Source organism: Podarcis raffonei, chromosome 14 (assembly GCF_027172205.1).
Source record: "Podarcis raffonei isolate rPodRaf1 chromosome 14, rPodRaf1.pri, whole genome shotgun sequence".
NCBI classification, from domain to species: Eukaryota; Metazoa; Chordata; class Lepidosauria; order Squamata; family Lacertidae; genus Podarcis; species Podarcis raffonei.
The window spans coordinates 47,147,904-47,172,351 of record NC_070615.1 but is presented as its reverse complement, the minus strand read 5'-3'; the positions used below and the strand labels follow the sequence as shown (position 1 = coordinate 47,172,351).

General features: G+C 47.7%; 2 protein-coding genes across 5 annotated transcripts in view; both read left to right on the top strand.

Annotated features, from left to right (window-relative positions):
• The first annotated feature begins 237 nt into the window (after window positions 1-237).
• Window positions 238-14,691, top strand: DRG2 (developmentally regulated GTP binding protein 2). 2 transcript variants are annotated; one of them, XM_053364902.1, is made up of 13 exons: window positions 238-372; window positions 1,294-1,454; window positions 3,029-3,118; window positions 4,542-4,602; window positions 6,032-6,122; window positions 6,744-6,816; window positions 7,838-7,928; window positions 9,260-9,357; window positions 10,708-10,784; window positions 11,450-11,538; window positions 11,681-11,739; window positions 12,349-12,402; window positions 13,842-14,691. In XM_053364902.1, exons 1-13 carry the CDS (start codon window positions 309-311, stop codon window positions 13,926-13,928), a joined length of 1,095 nt encoding a protein of 364 aa, XP_053220877.1. In that variant the 5' UTR covers window positions 238-308; the 3' UTR covers window positions 13,929-14,691. The 2 variants fall into 2 exon arrangements, with proteins under 2 accessions (XP_053220877.1, XP_053220878.1); XM_053364903.1 differs by lacking the exon at window positions 238-372 and having other exon boundaries at window positions 1,342-1,449.
• Window positions 14,692-19,547: 4,856 nt separating this feature from the next.
• Window positions 19,548-24,448, top strand: part of MYO15A (myosin XVA) — a 105,796-nt gene continuing 100,895 nt past the window's right edge. For 2 of the 3 annotated variants that reach the window (XM_053363977.1, XM_053363976.1), the window contains exon 1: window positions 19,553-19,856. The gene's annotated coding sequence lies outside the window, so the exon portion shown is untranslated. Of the gene's footprint in view, window positions 19,857-24,448 lie in introns of all 3 variants that reach the window. The other variant, XR_008327447.1, reaches the window with a different exon arrangement.

The window sequence follows — 24,448 nt, the reverse complement described above, 5'->3', positions numbered from 1 at the left end:
CATTCTACTCATGTAAAAACACGCTGATTCCCGGACCGTCCGCGGGCCAGATTGAGAAGGCGATTGGGCCGGATCCGGCCCCCGGGCCTCAGTTTGCCTACCCATGGTGTAAACTAACTATCGCTCTCTCTCTTCGACGCGCGGAACGGAAAAGCCGCCGGCTTCGGTTGGCGCAGGGGACAAGAAAGCGCGTCGCACCGATCCGAGATCACCTCCTGTGTGAGAGGCGGCTGCCTGCAACACTTCCGGGTCAGCGCTCCCTCTCTGCTTTCCCTGGCCAGCTGCGCTTCCCGTCCCGGAGTGCCACGATGGGGATCCTGGAGAAGATCGCGGAGATCGAGAAGGAGATCGCCCGGACCCAGAAGAACAAAGGTTTGGCTCCTCCTTAGGACGCGCCGGCTGAATGGAAGAGGCTACCCGTTGACTGGGGCCTTTGAAGCGCCTGCTCGGCAGGCAGAAGTTCGGCAGGTGCAGCTTTTCTTGGTTGAAAAGCTTCGCCTGCTGAGTTTTTGCCCCGAGAGGGTTAAAAACAATAATAGGAACTCTAAGGTCCTGGGCTGGGCAATGGCAGAGGGTTGAGGCTGTTTTTGCGGGGTTGGCAGGGTGTGGATTTATTTTATTTATTAGATTTATTAAGGAGGGAATGAACTGCAGGGTTGGGGGTGGGCGGCTCTTCAGATGGGCTCCTACAGCACCTGCATGCAAAGTTTGTGTACCAAGTGTGTTGCATTTATTTGCCCAGGACTGTCTTTTCATTATCGCTATTTTGCTTAAGCACTTTCTGTGCCCCCCTTCGGTATAATACATTTGGGGAGGGAAAACAAGTGCGGTTGCAAGGTAGCTAGGGGACTTTTAAAAGCGGGGGAGTAGGACGGTGCATTGAGATTCGTAACCCTGGAATTTTTTGTTACTGATTTCAGGTCTCTTCACAACATTAAAACACAGAATAAGAACACGAAATACATAATAAAAGTAAACAAACCAGAAACTATCACAGGGTAACAGTTAAAAGCCTGAAGCTCTTCGTTTTCTTAAAGTTCATACCTAGTGTGCGGTGAAATCTGGCTCTTTATCCCTTTCCCCAGCCCAGCTGAGTAATTGACAGAAATACCGCCGGAGGTGCTTTTTGCCTTTAGAAAGGGGAAACAGTAGCTCTGGGTGACCAGGTTGGAGAGCTAGGCAAGAGGAACAGAGAGGGAGCCATTAGGATAGTACAGGTGCACTAACTCATCGGTCACTGATTTTGTTTCCTAGTCATGTATGTGTGTGTTACTTTTTCTATTTCCACTCTAGCCACCGAGTACCATCTTGGCTTGCTGAAGGCAAAGCTTGCAAAGTACAGAGCTCAGCTTTTGGAGCCTTCCAAATCGGCGGCGGGCAAAGGCGAAGGCTTTGATGTGATGAAATCTGGAGATGCGCGGGTGGCGCTGATTGGTTTCCCCTCTGTGGGTAAGGTCAGTGACACTTGGAGAATTCCTATTCCTGTGTCTGTTACTTGGTGTGCTTCCTTTTAAAGCAGGTGGGGGGAACCTGTGGCCCTCCAGATGTTCCTGGGCTGCACTTCCCATCAACCCCAGCCAGCATCGCCAGGATTCAGAAACGACGGGCGTCTGTAGTCTGGAGGGCCACAGGCTCCCCACCCTTGCTTTAAATGAAGTCTCACCCTCAATTTTATAATTCTGGGGTCGGGATGTTGGGAGTCATTCTGCACAGAAACAATAAAGATGTTTGTACCTTTAAGAACAGTTTTTGTGAGCTCTGGGCTGATTGGTTGCAGCTGGCCATGACTACAAAAGGAGAAAAGCTGCAGTTTGAACTTTGCCTGCAGGCAAAACACCCACAAGCTTTGCTGTTTGTTGTTTTGAAATAAAACCTTTATTTAATTTGGTTTTACACCTGTCTCATGGAGTCACAGTCTGTGTCATCTGCCACCGGTGGAAAATCCCCCTCTAGCACGGGAGCCTTTATCCAGGGGCTAAATCTGTCCCTGCAGACCTCTCTGTCTAGCATTTGGGACTCTCCCCAGCAGTGTTAGAAACTCAGATATATAAGCTAGGCACCAAACGGCTCCTTAAACCAAGGTTATAGTCACCAAAATGGAATGTTTAGTTGTCATTTTGGGGCTAAGACGGCTCTAAAGTCTTACTTTTCAAAGGATGGATGGACTGTGATTGATTTTCAGTTAAACATCTGACTGGATTAAGAGCTTTGAGAACTTAAAGAAGAAAAGTCACTTGATCCAGGGTCAGTCCACGCCTATTCTGACCTCTGTTTCTTTACGGTGACATTCATAACGTAAGAATATTCTCCACAACTGTGAGCAGGGCAGTGGGGTGGAATAAATGAAGACAAGCTACAACAATTAGCTATAATGTTGTTCACTACTCCTGCTCAGGATGCACTGTAAAAGTATTTGGGTTTCTGAAATTCATTCTGATTACGCAAATAAAATTTAACACAGGCATAGGCAAACTCGAGCCCTCCAGATGTTTTGAGACTACAATTCCCATCATCCCTGACCGCTGGTCCTGGTAGCTAGGGATGATGGGAAATGTAGTTCCAAAACATCTGGAGGGCCCGAGTTTGCCTATGCCTGATATAACAAATAGAATTCTACAGGATGTGGTATTAGTGTGTGAAAACAGTCCAGATCCAATGATCCCCAGACATGCACCTCCAGATGTTGGAGTTGTCAGGCACCATCCTGGTACCCAGGCATCTTCACTTGGTTGCAAGTGGTCAAAAGCCAGGTGCAAAATGCGCCTGGCCATTTTCGAACACTGGTCACTGCCTCTCAGACTATCCTCCCTTGCAGGGTCATGGTGAAGATTAAATGGGAGAACCAAGTACACTGCTTTGAGTTCTTTGGAGGAAAACTTGGGATGTAAATGCAAACAAACAAACAAACAAACAAATAATACAATAAAATATGTTTTTACATGGAAAGTTCACATCAGCACGGCTGCTGATTTGACACAAGTGGGTGGCTTTCCTCTGCTAATGCTAACACACTCATCTTCCCTTTCAGTCCACCTTTCTGAGTTTGATGACTTCCACGGCGAGTGAGGCGGCTTCCTACGAATTCACCACATTGACATGTATTCCTGGAGTCATAGAGGTTAGCGCAGTTCCATTGGATTGCCATCTGCTGGGGCAGGAATGAAACCGCACTGCGGTTTTATGTGAACGCAAGGGTTGGGGGCTGTTGAATTGTTTTTTTAGAATGGGAGGCTCCATGTATTTCAGTTTGCCTTCTGTGGTTTGCCAGATGTTAAAACTAGGAAGCTAATGCCTTAACGTTGGGTCCTCTCTCCAAGAATGCACCTAGAGTAGATTGGAGGCCCACCAGCTGTGTTCTGATAGCCACCAGGGACTTGATAAATGCCCTGGTTTAGCTGCCTGCTTGGGGCTGTGGAAATGGAAGGTTGCCACGCCGACAGCAGGCCAGAATTTACAGCTACTCAGGGTGGTGGGTGACCTCAGACTAAGGCCACACACCCCTTTCCTCAGGACGTCCCCCCCATAGGTCCAGTTTCATACCCCCAATGTGCCCTTGAAGTCTCACATTGCCTCTTGCTCCTCTTTATGGGGGATGGAGAGGGATGGGTGTAGAAACTAATCTGCAGAAAGGTCAAATTTACATTAATTGTTCTGTCCGTTTTTGCCTCTGGTCCCACTCTCTACTTTGGATTTTTTTTTAAAAAAAGCCTCCGGTATCAGAATCTTTTAGGCCTGCCAATTCTCTTCCTCATTTTTTGGATGAACAAGTTTTAGATTATTGTTTTCACTCATTCAACTGTCCTTGTGGTCTCTGAGCAAAAAAAGCAGGCTGTGCAGTTCTAAATAAACCAGTAGATCCCCTGAGGTGTGCGTGTGTGTGTGTTTGTAATAATAATAATAATAATAGTAATAGTAATAATAATTTATTATTTATACCCTGCCCATCTAGCTGAGTTTCCCCAGCCACTCTGGGCGGCTCTCAATCGAGTGTTAAAATACAGCATTCGGTATTAAAAACTTCCCTAAACAGGGCTGCCTTTAGATGTCTTTTTAAAATAAGATAGTTGTTTATTTCCTTGACATCTGATGGGAGGGTGTTCCAAAGGGCAGGCGCCACTACCGAGAAGGCCCTTTGCCTGGTTCCCTGTAACCTCACTTCTTGCAATGAGGGAACTGCCAGAAGGCCCTCGGCGCTGGACCTGAGTGTCCGGGCTGAACGATGGGGGTGGAGACGCTCCTTCAGGTATACTGGGCCGAGACTGTTTAGGGCTTTCAAGGTCAGCACCAACACTTTGAATTGTGCTCAGAAACGTACTGGGAGCCAATGTAGGTCTTTCAAGACCGGTGTTATATGGTCTCGGCGGCCGCTCCCAGTCACCAGTCTAGCTGCTGCATTCTCTGAACATGCATGAAGTGACCTGTAAGCTTAGGATATCAAAACATGGGCGGGGGGGGGTAGGGGCTGGAGGTGCTCTGTATCATTATAACCACCCACTCCCTCCATGTGCCGCTTCACGGTCTTCTCTTTCGTCTTTTGACAGTACAAAGGAGCCAACATCCAGCTTCTCGATCTGCCTGGGATCATCGAAGGAGCTGCTCAAGGTAGGTGGGGATTGTTGCCTGTGTCTCATTCTGCCCAGAGCAGCATTGAGGTTCCCAGGGCAGTAGTACTTTTGCACAGTGACAAGGGACCTTTCCTTCAGCTTGGTGGAGCACATTCGCTCCTGGGCAGCCTTCCAGAGGCTGTTCCCCCATGGTGTGTGGGGACCGGAGGCGAAAGTGAGCAAAGCAACACATCCTCGTTCTGTTTGTACGGCACCTTTCTGCAGTTAAGCCATCCCAAGGTGGCTTAACAGCATCAAAATATGTACATAGTTTATTCTGACAGTTACAAAATTGTAGCAGAATATAAATATCCCCGAACCCTAAGCTAATGGAAGCATCTCAGTAAGTCTTCAGAAATAATAATAATAATAATAATAATAATAATAATAATAATAATAATATAATTTTATTTATACCCCGCCCTTCCCAGTTCAGAAAACTGGGCTCAGGGCAGTTAACAACAAATTTAAAACACTTAATTGGTGCAACAAAAAACAGCATAAAATAAAGTTTAAAACATGAATAACAATAAATTCAGAATTCAAAAATCAATTTAGGGGGGAAATCCATCCAATAAACATTAGATGATCACCAGGGCTAGCTGGCTAAATTAGTCCTATTTGGGCCAGTGAGAAGACCAGGGGAGAATTAGCTGTGGGATCCCAGAGCGGGTAATCTTCATAAAAAGGGGAGGAGAAGGGAAAGAAAGGGAATAAAAGATCAGGCTAAGGTCAAATTGAAAGCCAGGTGGAATAGCTCTGTCTTACAGGCCCAACACAAATAATAATGAGGCCTAACAATAAAAATACAAACAACAGCAACAACCCCCACCCCCCCACACGCCTGGTGAATCACATCCTCTTGTGCGAGCTGGAACTAGAACAGGAGTTAAAACCCCTTTTTGATCTTGTGGTGCTGCCAGCTCCACCTGCTTTTGACCCTGGCTCTGTGCAGCATAGTCCCTTCATATTAAGAAGTGTTCCTCCCACCTTGATTGGCAGTCAAGTTAATCGTGCAGCTAGGCCTGCCTCCTCCCTCCCTCTCCTTGGACAGTGAAAAGTCTTGTGGTCCTTGGGGGATGCTGCTGGGAGGAGGATGCAGCCAAGCAGTGGGCTGCTGAATTGCAGGAATTTTCAGCATGGGAAAGGGGATAGTTGTCTAATGAGAACTGGCCTGGGGAGGGTGAGGAGAAGACGCTACCCGAGCACTGCCCTGCGTTTGGAGGAGTGGGGAGCAGCACTAATGGAGCTGTATTTTTTAAAATAAGCCTCTTTGGGAAGCCTTCTGCATCAAAAGACAGGGTGGAAAGCAATTCCTTGTTTGCATGATGCAAAAAAGCAGAGATTCTGCTATTGCTTCTGCTACACAGCTTCTTGCTCTCCTGCTGTCACGGCAAGTAACTCCCATTTTCTCCTTTCCTTCGCAGGAAAAGGTCGAGGGCGTCAAGTGATTGCCGTAGCCCGGACTTCTGACGTCGTTATCATGATGCTGGACGCTACAAAGGGGGAAGTGCAGAGGTTAGCGCCTAGAGGGCAAAGCATTCACGCGTGGGTTGAATTATGTGCAGATCTGCCTGAGGATTTGGCGCTTTCCTGGACTGGAAGGGAAAGGGTCGTGGCGCAGTGATTGAGTCTCTGCTCATGAAGACCATTTTACCCGCCCACAAGCCACCCCTGAACCGAGCCATCCGCTCAGCAAGTCCCCCACGCGCTGCGCTAAACTGGCACAGCGCGGGGACTCGCCGAGCAGCACCGGAAATTGCGTCTGCGCACACACAGATACTGGAAATCACGTCTGCACATGTCCAGACACTGAAAATCGCTTCTGCGCAGGCGTGATTTTCAGCGTCTGGGCATGCGCAGAAGCAATTTCTGGCACTGCAGACATGCGCAGATGTGCTTTCCGGCATAACACTGCGCCAGTCCGGCCCACAGACGATCTCCGTGGGAGTGATCCGGCCTATGGCCGGTAAACCTTTGCCGACCCCTGTCCTAGGTGCAACCCCTGGCAGTTTCGGGTAGGGCTGTATTTGTCTCTTCCTGAAACCCTGGAAGAGGATTTTGGCTCTCATTTTACTGGGTTTATTTGGGCAATGGCTTGGCGGCTCTTTATGACCACATCCTCCCTCCCTCCTGCAGAGCTCTGTTAGAAAAGGAACTGGAATCAGTAGGAATCCGGCTGAATAAAGTCAAGCCCAACATCTACTTCAAGGTGAGGCACCGCAGGTGGGCGAATCGTAGGACTGACAGCTCCTACCGTACAAAACACATAAATACAGCAATCGCCAGCTTGGTGGCCTCCAGGTATTGCTGAGGTCCCCAAACCCATCAGCTGCATCCAGGTTGCCTGTGGTCAGAGATGATGGAACTGTGGTCCAAGAACGTTTGGGCACCAAGTTGACTTATTTGTGTCTCAATAAATAAACCTCACACATGGGAGACAGGACAGACGGTAGGGAAGGCTAGCCTCCCACTCTTCGCCACCTTCCTTCCACCCCACTGGAAATGCTCCTCGGCTGTGTGTAGGAAGCCCCATTAGCTAAAGTGGTGCTTCAGGTTAAGAACAGTTTCAGGTTAAGAACGGACCTCTGGAACGAATTAAGTACTTAACCCGAGGTACCACTGTATCCTGAAGCGGTCCAGGCCTCTTGCAAGCCGCTCTCTGACCATTGCTCTGAGTTGGATTTGAACCCAGAACAATCGTGTTCCAGTCTAGTGATTCACCCATGCCATCTTAAAGTCTGCCACATCTGCCCCCATTTGGTCCCGTAGTGTAAAGGTCACCAAACTTTTTGGGCCCATGAGCATATTTGCAAACTGTAGGAACTGTTGAAGTCACCATAAGGGCTTGCACTTTTGCTGCCCAGCCATTAATCACATTATTATTATTATTATTATTATTATTATTATTATTATTATTATTATTATTGCTGCTACTATTACTACTCTTACTAACACTCCAGGAATGTAGTTTCAAAGTACACGAACATCTGCAAATGTCAAAAGGATTTAGCTTGTGCAAAATTGATGTGAGTGATCACTTTAGACCAAAATGAATATATCATGGGATATACCAGAGAGCCATTCTCAGCAGTTCACCTTTCACCTCTGTTTGCATTAGGCAGTGCTATCCTATGCAAACGTTGTGGCGTCCAGTATACTAAAAATGTACATTTTTGCTGAATCAGCCTCGTTGAGGGCCATCTTGACAAAGCCTCTTTTCTGTCTTCCAGCCCAAAAAGGGAGGGGGCATCTCCTTCAATTCAATGGTGACGCTGACTCAGTGCTCCGAGAAGCTGGTGCAGCTCATCCTCCACGAGTACAGTATCCTTTTTCACTTAGATTCTTGGTGGCTGCATTTCTCAGCAAAGCGATTCAGGGCACCAGCTGTAAAGGTGCCTTGCAGTGTTGTTGGTAACGCCCTGAGCAGTTGAGGGTGGGTGGTTTGGACCCAGGCGACCTGAAAGATCCTACCTCCCTGCCTGGATCCTGAGATCCTCGGGTGAGCACCTTCTCTTGGTCCCATCAACATCAAAAGAACTGTTGGTTGTGACACAGGAGACAGAGCCTTTTCTGTGGCTGCTCCCAAGTTACAGAATTCCTTCCCAAGAAAGCTTAGCCTGGCTTCTTCCTTGTTATCTTTCCGCTGGAAGGCTAAGACCTTCCTGCCCAGACAAGCATTTGGAAACTGAGTTGCAGATGATGCTGATATCTAGGCTGATGTCAGAGCAAATTGTGCTGTAATTGCTGGTTCTCAATGTGTTTTGATGTATTTGAATTTGTTGTTGTTTAGTCGTTCAGTCATGTCCGACTCTTCGTGACCCCATAGACCAGAGCACGCCAGGCACTCCTGTCTTCCACTGCCTCCCGCAGTTTGGTCAAACTCATGCTGGTAACCTCGAAAACACTATCCAACCATCTCGTCCTCTGTCGCCCCCTTCTCCTTGTGCCCTCCATCTTTCCCAACATCAGGGTCTTCTCCAGGGAGTCTTCTCTTCTCATGAGGTGGCCAAAGTACTGGAGCCTCAGCTTCAGGATCTGTCCTTCCAGTGCGCACTCAGGGCTGATTTCCTTCAGAATGGAGAGGTTTGATCTTCTTGCAGTCCATGGGACTCTCAAGAGTCTCCTCCAGCACCGGAATTCAAAAGCATCAATTCTTTGGCGATCAGCCTTCTTTATGGTCCAGCTCTCACTTCCATACATCACTACTGGGAAAACCAGTATTTTAATTAGTTTGTTTTTATTCTGCATTTTATAATTTTGCAAATGTTGTAAGCCACCTTGAATCCCAACTTGGGAGAAAGGCGGGATAGAAATATATTTAATCATCGTCATAATGTCCTGGTTCTGAGACATCGCTGGGCTCAGGTGCGAAGCAGTAGGCTCAGACTGAGAATGAGGGCGACCCTGGAGAGGCACTGCCAATCAGCGTTGACAATACTGGACTCTATCAGGCACATTTTCTCCTCGCAGCAACCCTTCGGGCTAGGTTTGGCTGCAAGATTGTGACTGGCCTAAGATTACCTGGCCAGCTTTGTTGCCAAATGGGGATTTGTCCTTGAGTTTCACCAGCCCAAGCTGGATGCTCGTAACAGCACAACACACTGGCTCTCTTAACAAACACAAGTGTTTAACCTTGACTCTGCTCACCTAAGAAATATTTAATGCAGAGGTTCTGTTCAGGGAAGACTGCACACCTGACGAGTTCATTGACGTGATTGTTGGCAACCGGGTCTACATGCCCTGCCTTTATGTGAGTACCTTGTGAGAAGTTTTGTACTTTTAACAGAATGGGATGGGGGGGGATGTATTTCACCTTAAGCAAGGGTTTCTTTTCAGGGAACCAGTTTCTTAGGAACACAAGTGGCAGTGGGGGAGAGTGATTGCCTTCCTGCCCTGTTTGTGAGCTTCACATGGGCATCTGTTTTACCACTGTGGGGACAGAGTGCTGGACTAGATAGACCTTTGGTCTGAGTCTCCAGGCTTTTCTTAAGTTCTCAAACACCCCTGTGGAACGCCCTCCCATCAGATGTCAAAGAAATAAACAACTATCTGACATTTAGAAGACATCTGAAGACAGCCCTGTTTAGGGAAGTTTTTAATGACTGATGTATTTTAATATGTTTTTAATCTTTTGTTGGGAGCCGCCCAGAGCGGCTGGGGAAACCCAGCCAGATGGGCGGGGTATAAATAAAAACATATTATTAATATTATTTATTCTACCTATAAGAGCTCTCATCTAGGTATTCTGAGTGAATTATGCATTGATTTGAATAAGCTTAGTATCCAGATCTTTGGCATTCTAAGACAGAATCGTATTATCCAGAAAGCATCCATTCCTCATGCAGTTAAGCCTGTTTGTTTATGGTATTTGTACTTCAACCTTTAGCCAGACAGGCTCTCAGAGGGTCACACAAAGATCAGTATTAAGACGCTCTCTGCTCTCCAGCCCACAATCAAAGCAAACTTGATGCACAAGGCAAAAAGGGATAGGAAAATTGAAGAAGAAGCAAGCACAATATGCCTGAAGTCTGTACTGTGTGCAATCTGCAGTTCCATGCAATGGTCCGTTAACCTAAGAATAAAGTTCATTCAAAAAATTGAACCAATCCAAGTTCATAGCCTCTATGGTTGTGGAGACATTGTGCGGACAGATGCTTCTCTTCTCTGAAAAGGGTGGTCAACAAAAGAAAGACCCTTCTTGGGGAAAAGGGCTGTAAAGCTTTAGAAGCACCAGCCTGTTTTCCAAAACAAAAAAGCAAACCACCAGTTGCCTTCCCTGCCTTTTTGGATACTGGATTGGAGACGGATCTCTTACTGTTATTAACTTGCAGCGGAAATAAAATCGTCGGAAAGCTACAAAAGATAGCTGCTGCATATAGTTTCTTATGAAGCCTGTTACTTTTTAATGTAGCACCATCAGGCATGTCCCTGCCCCAAGAGGCTTACACTCCAAATGGGGCTTCCCCAACTTGGTGCCCTCCAGCTGTTTCGAACTACAACTCCCGTTAGCACCAGCCCTCAATTTAGCTGAACAGAGAAGAAGGAAACTGACTCCTTGCACCATTAATATTCCTTTCTCCACCACCACCTTTTGGATTAGGTTTATAACAAAGTCGATCAGATCTCCATGGAGGAGGTAGATCGCCTGGCTCGGAAACCCCACAGCGTTGTGATCAGGTAAGGTGAACCTCCCCAGCGCAGTGTCTTGTGGCCAGCAGGCGGTTGGCTTAATCTCCAGAGCATGTGGTATGATGAGCCCTTTGGAAGAAGAGTCATCTTTGGCTTCTGTTCTCCCTGTATACCTTTTGTAATTAATACTTATTAGATTTATTCTCGCTAGAAGCTGAAGCCTATGGGCAAGTGCATCTCTAATTATGTGATGGGATGAAGCAGTGTGTACCCCCCCTCTCCCCACCCGGCCCAATGTGCCAGGAACCACTACCGTACTTGGTCCCTGTAGCATCCCACCAACATCTTGCAGACAGACACCACTTTGAGCAGCACCACTCTAGAAAACGTGCACATTTTTTAAAAATCTCAGCACGAACAAGACAACTATTTGAGGCAAGCCAAACAGGCTGAATATCTTCTCCCATCCCACCCCTAGTCTCCAAGAAAATGATCCCCATTTGATTAACAGAGAAACGGGAACCAAAATAGAAAGAAGATGTTTAAAATGATGTAAAGGGTTTTAAAAGCCTGGGAGAGAGGAGGAAGGTATTTCCCTGGTTTTGAAATGACGTTAAGGTGCCAGGCGAGCCTCTTTGAGATTCCACTGCCCAAGCCTTTTCTGTGTCCTTATCGCCCTGCCACCCACTTGGTGTGTGTCCGCCTCTCTCTAGCTGCGGCATGAAGTTGAACTTGGACTACCTGCTGGAGATGCTGTGGGAATACCTGGCCCTTACCTGCATCTACACCAAGAAAAGAGGCCGTGAGTAGCACAAACAGGCCAGCAGGATTGGATGGAACTAGATCTGAAAATGAATACGGGCTTCAGGGGAGGAGGGAGGATCCGAAATTCTCGTGCCTTAGTGACCTTGCTATTTTTTCTCTCTTTTCTCGGCCCCGGACAGAGAGACCAGATTTTTCAGATGCCATCATCGTACGGAAAGGGGCATCTGTGGAGCATGTGGTAAGAAGCACACCCCCCCCCCCCGCTATTTTCTCCACACACTCTGCACCGCCAGCTCTTCCCAGGCTAAAACCATCCAGCCAGAGATTCAGTCTTCTTCATTGAAAACACACTAGGGTGGGGGTGGCTAACCTGTGGCCCCCTGGATCAGCCCCCTGCCCACTGACTGTACCGCCTGGGGCGTCATGGGAGATTGAGTCCAGGAAGATTGTACTGCCTTTGCTACCCTCTGCCTTTTGGCTACAGCTCTGCTTCAGGAGCAATTGTTACCTTAATTGCTTCAATGTCCTGAGCTAGGAAATAGGGTAGCCATTGTCCGGGTTTGGGGACTGTGGGGTTTGGGGACTGTGGGGAAGAGACCCCTTTTGGGGGGAAGGGAGAAGCTGTTCTGCAGACAGCCGTGAGCGTGAAGTTGCCACTTTGGCCAGGAGGAATTGGGTATGTGACGCCAGGCTCATTTTTAAGAGGCAGCTCCACTTCAGAACCTCTGCGACACGACTTTGGAAAGGGATAAGGGGTGTCATCTGCAAGGAGTACGGTAAGTAAAACTTAGGGAGCTGAGATTGCAAGGCCTCACCTAGTACATCTGAACTTTTTTCCTCCCTTCAGTGCCATCGAATTCACCGGACGTTAGCAAGCCAGTTCAAGTATGCATTGGTTTGGGTAAGTGTGCTATGACAAGAAAGTGGGGTGGAGCAGAGGCCTCAGGTGTCTTCGCTGAGTATTAGTGATATAGGCAGGAAACATAGGGGAAGCTTTTAGTGGCTTTTTTAAAAGGAAATTTGACAAATGCACTAAAATGGATGGGTGAGCTATTAACAGCAGCTCTGTAGAACCTCCATGTACAGAGTAAAAATATATCACGGCAAGCAAGGACTGTTTCTTTTATGCTTCACTGGTGGGCTTCCCACAGGTATTGTCAAATAATAATAATAATAATTTATTTGTACTCCACTAATAATTACCAACCTAGCAGTTTGGAAGCACGCAGTAGAAGTAGATAAATAGGTACTGCTCCGACTGGAAGGTAAACGGCGTTTCTGTGCACTGCTCAGGTTCGCCAGAAGCAGCTTAGTCATGCTGGCCACATGACCTGGAAGCTGTACGCTGGCTCCCTCAGCCAGTAAAGCGAGATGAGTGCTGCAACCCCAGAGTCGGCCACGACTGGACCTAATGGTCAGGGGTCCCTTTACCTTTACCTAAGCTGACTGGGCTGCCCCAGCCACTCTTGGTGGCTTCCAGCATATACGAAAACGCAATAAAACATTAAACATTAAAAAACCTCCCTATACAGGGGGCTTCCTTCAGATGTCATAGTGCCCTCCAGGTGGTGTTGGACTTCAGCTCCCATCAGCCCCTGCCAGCATAGCCAGGGATGATGGGAGTTGTGGTCCAGCAGCATCCTGAAGGCTCCCATGGGCTACCAGACTAGTAGCTGGATCTTGTTGGCTCTGTAGTCTCCTCCAGCTGGGGTGTTCTTGCGTAGCCAGATTGGGGCTGACCTCGCAACAGGTAAAGAACTGAGGTGGGGATGGATGCATGGAAAGATAGGGTGGCAGCCTCAAGGGGCAAGATGAGGTGTCCATCACAGCATCCCATAGCTCCCAGGGAGACACCTTCAGCTCCAGACCCCTGCACACACCCCAGCTCAATTTCACGTGCTCTAATTTCAACAAGGGGTGGGGGAACAGGGAAAAGAGGTGGCGAAAAGACGAAAGGAAAACAGGGGTGGTCTTCCCCACCTTCTCTCAACAGGGAAAAGAAGGCTTACCCCTGCTGCAGCTGTTGACTCCATTAGGCCCGGGATAGAGAACCCGTAGCCCTCCAGTTATTGCTGGACTCAAGCTCCCATCACCCCTTACCCTTGGCCATGCTGGCTGGGGCTGATGGGAGTTGGAGTCCCACAGCAGCAGGAGGGCCATGGGTTTGCTTTCCCTGCTCGTCCCGGGGGCGGGAGTGCTTGGAAGAGACCCCTTTCTTGGAGACCTTGGCAATCCATTGGCAAGTGGCATTGGGCAGTGGTAGGGGCACCTCCCGCTCTTCTTGCCAGAGAGACCCCCAAACCAGGACTGGTGAAACTCTGTTGTTTTTTGGCTTTCAAGGGAACCAGCACCAAGTACAGCCCCCAACGAGTAGGACTCAGCCACTTGATGGAACATGAAGACGTCATCCAGGTTGTCAAGAAATAATCCTCGTCGCTGGTCCCTCGCCCTGCTCTGCTCTGCAGTATTTTCAACGCGACTCGGCAGAAAACTGTCTAAAAGCCAAAAAGAAAAGCCTCTGTCTGTAATGGGAGGTTTTTCCTTCAGCTCCTCATAAGCTTCCATGAAGCTTCCACGGAGGATAAGAGACTACTGTGGAACTTCTTGCAGGTTAGGGACATGGAGAAGAGAGGTTCTTGTCTTACACACTGACATGCTTAAGGGGCACCTTTCAATAGCATGGTCTTGGGTGCCTTTAAGATGCTCGGAGCGGGTTTGGTTGTGACTTGACAGCTGCCCAGAAAAGTGGCCTTGGATCCATGAACTGAAAAACACAGGCAAAGAACCATCCATCCTCCTCCTGTTCTTCCTCCCTTCCTTCCATGTGTGTTGGTTCACAAGCAGAACAAACAGCCCTGTTCAAAAATCAGCACTTCCAGTTGGACAAAAACGATTCTGGACAACGCAAGGATTTGTTTACAGGTGGATTGCTTCGTCGCGTTCACAGAGTGCCCCGTGGAAGTTCATTTCCACCCATATTCTGGCTAAGAGGGGTGGTGTTGATAACTTCCACTGGGGTTAATGGAAACGAGGCCATCTCTTCCCTCTCCCATATCACCCGTTTGGCAAGACAGCAACCACGAAACAGCACACCTGCTGCTCCTGCAGCTCTGCTCGAGAAATTTACTCCAGACCCATCAGAAGCCATTTGTCCTTCAATTGAAATAAAGAATGGTTCTCCTTTCTCTTTGGAACTCCCATAATGTCAAAGTTGTGAAGTATCATTTTCTAACTGCTATGAAATATTTCCAGTGGTTCTTTTTATTCTCTTGTTCCTGAGGCTGCAGCTTTTCTTTTCCTCCACTGTAGGGCTGGTCCTGCCTGCTTTTAACAGCTTATTTTGAACTTCTATTTGGCTTTTCTTCTTAACAGTACATTTTTACAATTTGGAAATCTGCCAGGGCTTAGCTGGTGTTCTGGCTGCTCCCGTTCAGCCCAGGGTTCTCTTATGCGTGGCTGGGCACACGTGGCAGGGAGAAAAACTGTTGCATTAAGGAAGAGAGTTTATATTTCAAAACTTCCATGGCCTATATTTGTAGAATGTATTTGTAGGATATTGTAGAGTTGGAAGAGGTTCAGAAAAAGGCAACCAAAATGATCAAAGGGATGGAGAAACTCCCCTCTTGGGAGACGTTGCGGCGTTTGAAACTTTTTAAATGAGAGAAAAGTTGAGTAGGTGGTGACATGGTAGAGGTATGGTATAGGCATAGAGATTTATTTAACAACAACAATAGCAATGTATACCAAAGAGGCCACAGATAATTAATGGCCAAAGGCCTGGCAAAAAGGAAATGTTTGTGGCTGGTGCTGAAAGCTGTGTAATGATGGCAAGAGGTGAGCGTCCCTGGGGAGAGCATTCCACAAGCAAGGGGCCACCACCAAAAAGGTCTGGTCTCATGTTTCCACCCTCTAGGTTTCCCGTGTAGGGGGCATACCGAGAAGGGCCTCAGATGACGATTGCAGGGTTTGGGTAGGATCATTCAGGAAGAAGTTTCTGCCAGTTGGGTTCCCTCCAGATAACCTCCCATCCAGCCAACACCAGGTTAACAAGGCTTCTGTAGTTGCAAGATTCTGACGCCAAGCAGGCGCCCAGATTAGACCTCAAAAAAAAGCTTGCAGCTGTCTTGTTACAGTCAGCCTTTTCAGTGGTAAGTGGGAATTTGTTCAGACTGTGAGGTCTAACATGCCCAGGTTTATTTTTCTTTATTACATTTAATATCACGAGTTTCCTCCGGAAAGCTCCAGCTGGTGTGCATGACTTTCTACCTCCGTTCTATCCTCCTGACAACCCTGCGAGGTGGGCTAGCCTGAGAGCTAGTGATAGCTTTGCTATCTCTGATTTTCATACAGAAAGATGCTACGCCTTCTCTTGCAGAAGTCTGAGAAGACTTCTGTGTACACGCACACTACTTCTTCCCGAGTTGCTGATAGCTTGCAAATAATCCCCAGCCCCCAGTAGAAGAGAGCCGTTTCTTCCCCTCCCAGGCACAGGTGAGAAGAATAGGAGTCATCAAATATGCATGGGCCCACTGTAGCCGGCAAGAGCCTCGCAGCAAACATGGCGCTGTAGGCTCAGGGGAGGCATCACCTCGCCGTCAGCAGGCGCCAGCTGGAAGCTCAGCTTCCCCCAGGTTTTGGGGGACAGCAAGGGCGTCCCTGCTGCAAAGGATGTCTCCAGGTTGCAGCTGCAGTACGAGTGGAGCTGCTGCCGTTCCGGCCCAGGTGAGCGACTCGAGGGGGTTATTAAATTGTGTCATCCAATCCATTTTTCACAGCAATGGGTCACTTTGCTAATGGAGGTGGGGCTCCGTCTTCTCGTTCGCTCCCAGCTTTTCTGATGCTCCAGGGCTTATCTTTAATTTTTGTTCCATTTCTAATGTTCTAGCTAGCTAGCCACTCCTCCGAGAAGCCCAAAGCGGTTTGCAAGTCCTTCAAATTTGCCCTTGCTCTGTTTTAGCTCTGCACCAACTCTGTAAGGGAGGTTGAGAGAGCAGGAGTCTGGGTGAGGATTTGGAGCTGAGGCTGGGTACAATGTACCGTTTACTCCAGTTTCAATGAAGCTCCCGCAGCTCATGGAGCCAGTGTGGTGTAGTGGTTAAGAGCGGTAGTCTCGTAATCTGGGGAACCGGGTTCGCGTCTCCACTCCTCCACATGCAGCTGCTGGGTGACCTTGGGCCAGTCACACTTCTTTGAAGTCTCTCAGCCCCACTCACCTCACAGAGTGTTTGTTGTGGGGGAGGAAGGGAAAGGAGAATGTTAGCCGCTTTGAGACTCCTTAAAGGGAGTGAAAGGCGGGATATCAAATCCAAACTCCTCTTCTTCTTCTTCATGTTTGAAGTGGGGTGCACGTGACTTCAGCCACAATCCGTAAGTTCCCTATACTTGCTTCCGAAATACTCCTGGGCGATGCATTTTTCCTCAAACCGTTTAGTTTTAAAATGTAAGCCACAGCATAGGTATTTCTCACCCTCTTTGACCTGTGCAACAACCTTGCTTGGTAGTTTAGGCTGAGAGGATGTGACCAGCCCGAGATCAGCCGCTGAATGAAGATTTGAACCTGGGTCTCTGCGGTCAAAGTCCATAACTTTAATTGCTACACCACACTGGCTTGTAGCAAAAGCGTATCTGTTTCTCCAGAGTTTTCTGCAGAGATCTGTAGATGCCCTGAGCCCAGGCAGTTCCCAAAATAGCTTGACCTGGCAGCTGTTCTTACAGCTCGGGTGTCACCGTAACAAGTAGAAGATCCTGCTGAATTGTGTGCTTCTTTCCAGTGTGATCTACACAGGGTTCTGGGATCCATACATCTCCCTTAGTAGGATATCTCCTAAGTGCAACTAGCTCATCACAAAAGGACATTGCCCATCTTATCTCGAAAACTATTGTGACATTGTTTTGCTCAGCAGAGGCTGATATGTGGCCTTCTGGATTCTTACTAGAAATATTTCCATTTTTACTAGCTCTTTCCTGAAGAATTTCAGAATAGAATCATAGAATTGTAGAGCTGATATTGTGCCGGAATCTCCTTTCTTGTAACTTGAAGCTACTGGTTTGGGTCCTAACCCCCTAGCCGGAGAAAACAAACTTGTTCCCTTGTCCATGTGACAGCCCTTGAGATATTTGAAGGTGGCTTCGCTTATTTTTTAAAAAAGACCCACTGAGTTCAATTAGTCCTAATGAGTTCAGTGGGGCTTTTATTACCTAGGACAGCTTTTCTTAAATAATACATTCCTGGAGCTGGTTCAAATGGGGGGGGGGGAGAGAGAGAGAGAGAGAGACACCACATGGACATACGAGCAAGGAGGGAACTTTAAATTAAAAGATAGAACAGTCTTGCAAAAAAGCCTCAATAGTTCTTTGCCAGTCTGCACTGAACAAAGCGGGACTGATGTTGCATTTTACCGCCAAAAAAATACGATAAAAATTAACGGCATAAATTCACCACTCATTGGGCCTTGAGAAAGATGGAAAGAAACAAAGATCTAGCAACAGCTAAAAAGCGAGTGAGCAAAAAGATGGCCATTCCAGAGAAAGGGCCAGTGCTGGCACCCAAGCAATTTGGCAATTCAGTCTATATTTCTTAACCTACTAGAGCAAGAGTGGGGGCATCCCCCAGGCCCTGGGGGCCAAATGTGGCCCTCCAGGGATCTCTATCTGGTCCTCAGAACTGCCCCCAGCCCCTACCCCTCACCACCCCAGTTTCACACCCTAAGTGGTTTTTGCCTGGCTGGAATGTGCCCTTGAACTCACGAGAACGGCCCTTGCTTATCTGGGCAGAGCCTGGTCCGTTGTCCCAGTATGTATAGAAACTAAAAAGATAAAAGAGTTCACATTCATTGCTCCCCACCCACCACACTTTTGCCTCTGGTTCTGCTCTGGCATGCGGCCCCCAGACTGTTCCCCTGAAGAGAATGTGGCCCTCAAGATGGGGACAAAGGTCCCCCATCCCTGTAACTTGAGGAGTCGGGCAAGTCAGCTTCAGCAGGTTCTGTGGGTGGGGGACATGGCAGGTCGCAGTGGGCTTGTTTGGCCAAAAGCATAGTGATTTGTGGGGCAGTAGGGATATTGAAAGGACGAGCAGTTGTCCAAAGGCTCTGCAGGGTGCTTGGTATCTACTTGGGAGCTTCATCCCTGTCACTAGGTGTGGCGGCCATTATAGCGCACGATGCCTATTCTGAGCAGAAAAAAAACCATGGCAACTGGCCTAGTCAGCCTGGCTTGCGTCAGTCGGTATCCATGGTGTATACCGAGGTCTTCGCTTGCAACTTTTCTCTCTCTTGAATTTCGATATAAAACGAAGAAATAAAACAATTTAACACGAGAGCAGCAAAACCCTCTGAAAGGGGCCGAGTAGTGTTTTGGGTGCAGCTCAACCATTCTTCGAGCTACTACGTTTTATCCTGGGAAGACGATATTGTTCTTTTAGTTGGTTGGTTGTAAGACTCTTTGGGTCGCCTTGGGCAAAATTAAAGCTCTTACGATAAATTAGTTTTGCCATATTTTGAAGAGCGAGAATGAGAACTCATTTGTCGGCTTCTGCTTTTAACTATGGATCACTATGACGACTCTACCCGTGAAAAAGAGGGCATGTGGCGATGCTGAAATAAATCATATTAAAACCGGTTTAAAAACAACCTATTATAAGGAGGGTCCTAAAACCAGACACCTCAGGGCAAAAAAGTGTGCCATCAGTATTTGCCAGAAGCTGTATAGCAAAGGTGCCAGGCCTCTGTGGGGACTTAAACTGCTTAGGGGCCACCACAGAGAAGGCCCTTTCCTGGGCCACCACAGATAAGCCTCTGAGGTGGAGGAACTACCAAGAGGGACCCCCCCTGTTCACCTCAGCACCTGAGGGGTCTGTGGGGAAGGAGGTTGTATTTTGGGTATTTCAAGCCGGATTTCTGGCCACCCTAACTCGGTGGCAGGCAGGCATCTGTACAAGAAGCGATGCCAAAGAGAACCGAGAGGGATTTCTTCCAACCCTGTCAGGCTGCCTCATTGTCTCCCATTATTTACTGCTTGAGAGCTGGCACTGGCCCGGCAGGGATTGAAGGGGAAGCAACAGTTGTCAAGACAGTCTCGGAGAGCAGCCATTGTTTTTCCAGGTGGGCCGGGGGGCAGACGGCACTCGATGCTGGTAGGCAGCATCGGACGTCTTTAGCCCCCCCCCCACCGCTCCCCGCTCAGTTCAGACAAGGGGACTCAGGATGCTTAATGCAAGCTGCAATTTCTCCACCTGCCGACTCTGGGCTGGCGACTGGGTGGCACCAGCTCATCAGGAGACGCCATGTTTCTGGGGCTTTTGAGGCTTCAACTCCCAGATTTTCGGCTGTTGTCGGATGGCAGGCTTTCTGAAAGGTAAGCCATGCAAGGAGGACGGTCCCTTGCCCCCTGCTCCATATTTCTATTAGTCACACACACACAGCTTTTTTTCTTAAAAAAAAAAGTTTAGGGGTACTCTCATTTTGACTCATTTTATAGTTCAAATCGGGAAAAAGAAATACATCAAATGGACAATAGTACAAAGATTCGCAAAATGTTTTGGGATATGCGTACCCCCAGGGGAAAAAAGCACTGTCTGTGTTCAACACTTTTCAGTGAGTGGTAGGCAACTAACTTTTACTCAGACCAAGACCCACTGAAATTAATGAACATGTTAGGCCCATTGATTTCAGTAGGTTTACTCTGAGGAGACCTCAGTTGAATACCGCTCAATATATTATAACCAACAAGTATATAGTGACAGATGAATGAGCACAGGATGCTGCGTTCTACTGAGTCAGACCGCAAATCCATCTAGTTGAGTTTTGTTGACAATTGTTGCCACCAGCAGCTTTCTGGGATTTCAGGCAGGATTCGCTCGCAGCCCCTGGACTGTTCTTTGAGTCTGAAAATGCCTCTGTTGGCATCTCTTCACCACCCTGTTTATTGCTACCGTATCAGGGGTGCCAACAATAAAAAAATATTGGGGGGCCCAGGTAAGCCCCACCCTGCATAATGGGTCATATGATGTGGTGCTGGTGTGCGTGCACACACACACACACGTTAAAACTGGAAGAGGGAAAACACAATTACAAAAATAATAAAATAGTGTATAATCTCCTCTGCAAAGCTGTTAGGAAACTCATTTCACAGACACTAGATGTCACTCCTTACTTTAGCCACTCAGGGCCAAACTGCAGGAGATGTTAAACAAGTCTTTGTAATTAGAGAACACCTTTTATTTTTAAATTAAAAAAATGTGTATAGGAGTTCTTTCGAGGAAGGCTGATAGTTACTGGGGTTGCAGGAGGCAGGGAGGGGAGTTTAACCCTTTTGTCTGCCACAGTGCTGATGAAATTTGCTCCTTTGAAGCCACTCTTTGCATTTGTTGTTGTTTAGTCGTTTAGTCATGTCCGACTCTTCGTGACCCCATGGACCAGAGCATGCCAGACACTCCTGTCTTCCACTGCCTCCCACAGTTTGGTCAAACTCATGCTGGTAGCTTTGAGAACACTGTCCAACCATCTCGTCCTCTGTCGTCCCCTTCTCTTTGTGCCCTCCATCTTTCCCAACATCTTTTCCAGGGAGTCTTCTCTTCTCATGAAGTGGCCAAAGTCTTGGAGCCTCAGCTTCAGGATCTGTCCTTCCAGTGAGCACTCAGGGTTGATTTCCTTCAGGATGGATCGGTTTGATCTTTTTGCAGCCCATGGGACTCTCAAGAGTCTCCTCCAGCACCACAATTCAAAAGCATTAATTCTTCGACAATCAGCCTTTTTTTATGGTCCAGCTCTCACTTCCATACATCACTACTGGGAAACTCTTTGCATTAGGTAGGGGGGGGAAAACCCCTTCCCACCAAGCAAGGGTGGAAAGGGTTAAACCCCCTACCTGCCAGTTGCAGTCCTGATAATTATAGGGCCCCTGCCCCCCCCACTGACTGCTTTTTGCATTTTTTAAAAAACATGCACACTAAATGCAAAGACACATTTAACATCACAGGTAGTTTGGTTTTAACACAGGTGTCCCCCAAAAGACAAAAATGGGTGTGGTGATTTTCCAGAAACAGAAATTGAAACGGCCGATTGTAAACAGAAACACCTGGTGTATCTGTGGGAACATAGGAACTCGCCTTATCAGTGAGTCAGAGAGTTTGCCTATCCAGCCCACTATTCGCTGCAAACAGACTGGCAGTGGCTCTTCCAAGTTTTTGAGGTAAGGGACGTCCCCATCCCTACCTGGAGATGCTGGGGACTGAAGCTGGGACCTTCTCTATGCAAGGCAGATGCTGTCCCACTGCGCTTACGGCCCTATAAATGTTGCATAGAACCAGTGGAGAACAAGGGGCTGATTTCCCCCGCAAGTAAATTTCCGAGGGCTGCATGCTGATTGCCTTAAGGGCCAAAGGCGAAAAGTAAGTGACGCAACCGAGGCAACTCTTGCCTTTGCACAGTAGATGACATTTGAGCCTTGCAGTATCCAGGGGTTTCTGTTTCTACACCCATGGATTTCTCTCCATCTTTAGCCCAGGCAAGCGAGAGGTATTATCACAGGGCAAGGGCACACTCCAGTCAGACAAAACCAGTAGAGGAGGGTGTGAGGCAACACTAAGGAGGGCTGTGTTCCCTGGTGAAAGTCCCAAGGGCCAGATAGGGCCACATTCACCCACCCCTGCTGTACAGTGTGTATTCTCCCCCCCCCTTCTTTTTTTTGATACACCAAAAAAGAAAAAGAAAAACAAGACAAGAAATACAAACCAAACCATAATATGGACATTATTAATTACAAATCAATAAAACAAAAAGCGGTCCTTGGACTATAGACCCGACCTCCCGTCCATTCCTTATTTCAATGATCTATTGTTTGTTACCAATACCAACTTATAAAAGTATCCATCTGTAAAACATGTTCTTCTTATGTGATCTACAACAGTATAAATGGTTGGAACCGATACAGTGGTACCTCAGGTTAAGTCCTTAATTCGTTCTGGAGGTCCGTTCTTAACCTGAAACTGTTCTTAACCTGAAGCACCACTTTAGCTAATGGGGCCTCCTGCTGCCACCATGCTGCCGGAGCACGATTTCTGTTCTCATCCTGAAGCAAAGTTCTTAACCCGAGGTACTATTTCTGGGTTAGCGGAGTCTGTAACCTGAAGTGTCTGTAACCTGAAGCGTATGTAACCCGAGGTACCACTGTATTTGGCTTTCAGGAGTATTTGTGAATGAAACAAGCTCTGCCATTCTCCAGCAATCGTCTCTTTGCTCTTTGTTCCTCTTGCCAGCCTCGATTTGTGTGCCAGCTTTTCTGTAAGGGCAATAGGCTAGGCTCTCTTGTATTCAAGTATTCAAGTTTGTGCCTTCTAAGACCTTCCATGGTGTGGCTTACAACCATATGTGCTGCCACTAAGAGAAATGAGTGGTTAGGACATTGCTTTTCTAAAGGTCATTATAAATCCACTCCGAGGTCTGGTGGTAAAGCCCAAATTACGCAGTAACAAAAGGCAGGAACGCTTCCCTTCACCGGCCGTGGTGTGTAATTGTACCCAACATCCCTCACTTTATCTTGCTGCTTTGCTACCTCCTCCTCAGCATCTTTCCCGGACTTCTTGCTGCTCTAAGATGCCCCGGGGTGGTTTGAGGAGGAGATAAGGTGTCAAATGGCAGAAAACTTTTTCCAATATACTGCATGTATCATACACACATGCACATTCTGTAGGTGTGTGTTAGAGAGTTTAAAGAACAGAATGGGCAGGCCCTTGGCTCAATAAAGCTGCATTTTTCAGAATCTAAATAAATATTCCTGTCCCCTTGCCTCAAGGAAGGCTACATTTTTGGTTCTGGACTGTGTGAATGCTTTTTAAAACACACACACACATGTTTTTTATTGATTTTCAAATTTTAACAATTATATAGTACCATAACGTAACAGCCATTATCTCATTTGCTGTACCAAGCATACAACTTCCTTCGGTCCTTTTTCTGGTTTGTATCTGTTACATTTTATTTTGCACATTTGTAACATCTCCATCCTACATTTATCTTAACTTGTCTCTTTTATCTTAAATAGAATGTTAATTCTTCTCACAAAGTGAGTCTTATCTCAGTCCTGCTAGTGTCTTTATATGTGTGCAATAAGTCTCTAAATATAGTATAAATTTTGAGGGACGTGGGTGGCCCTGTGGGTTAAACCACAGAGCCTAGGGCTTGCCGATCAGCAGGTTGGCGGTTCGAATCCCCGCGACGGGATGAGCTCCCATTGCTCGGTCCCAACTCTTGCCAACCTAGCAGTTCAAAAGCACGAAGTGCAAGTAGATTAATAGGTACTGCTCCAGCGGGAAGGTAAATGGCGTTTCCATGCACTGCTCTGGTTTGCCAGAAGCAGCTTAGTCATGCTGGCCACATGACCTGGAAGCTGTACGCCGGCTCCCTCGGCCAATAAAGCGAGATGAGCGCTGCAACCCCAGAGTCGGCCATGACTGGACCTAATGGTCAGGGGTCCCTTTACCTTTAAAGGTAAATGTACCCCTGCCAGTACGGGCCAGTCTTGACAGACTCTGGGGTTGTGCGCCCATCTCACTCAAGAGGCCGGGGGCCAGCGCTGTCCGCAAACACTTCCAGGTCACGTGGCCAGCGTGACAAGCTGCATCTGGCGAGCCAGCGCAGCACACGGAACACCGTTTACCTTCCCGCTGGTAAGCGGTCCCTATTTATCTACTTGCACTTTGACGTGCTTTCGAACTGCTAGGTTGGCAGGCGCTGGGACCGAGCAGCGGGAGCGCACCCCGCCGTGGGGATTCGAACCGCCGACCTTTCGAACCTCAGCCCTAGGCGCTGAGGCTTTTACCCACAGCGCCACCTGTGTCCCTTTACCTTTACTGTAGTATAAATTTAGTCCATTCTTTCTGGAATGCTTGGTCACACTGGTTCCAGATACGTCCAGTCAGCCTTGCCATTTCTGCATATTCCATAACT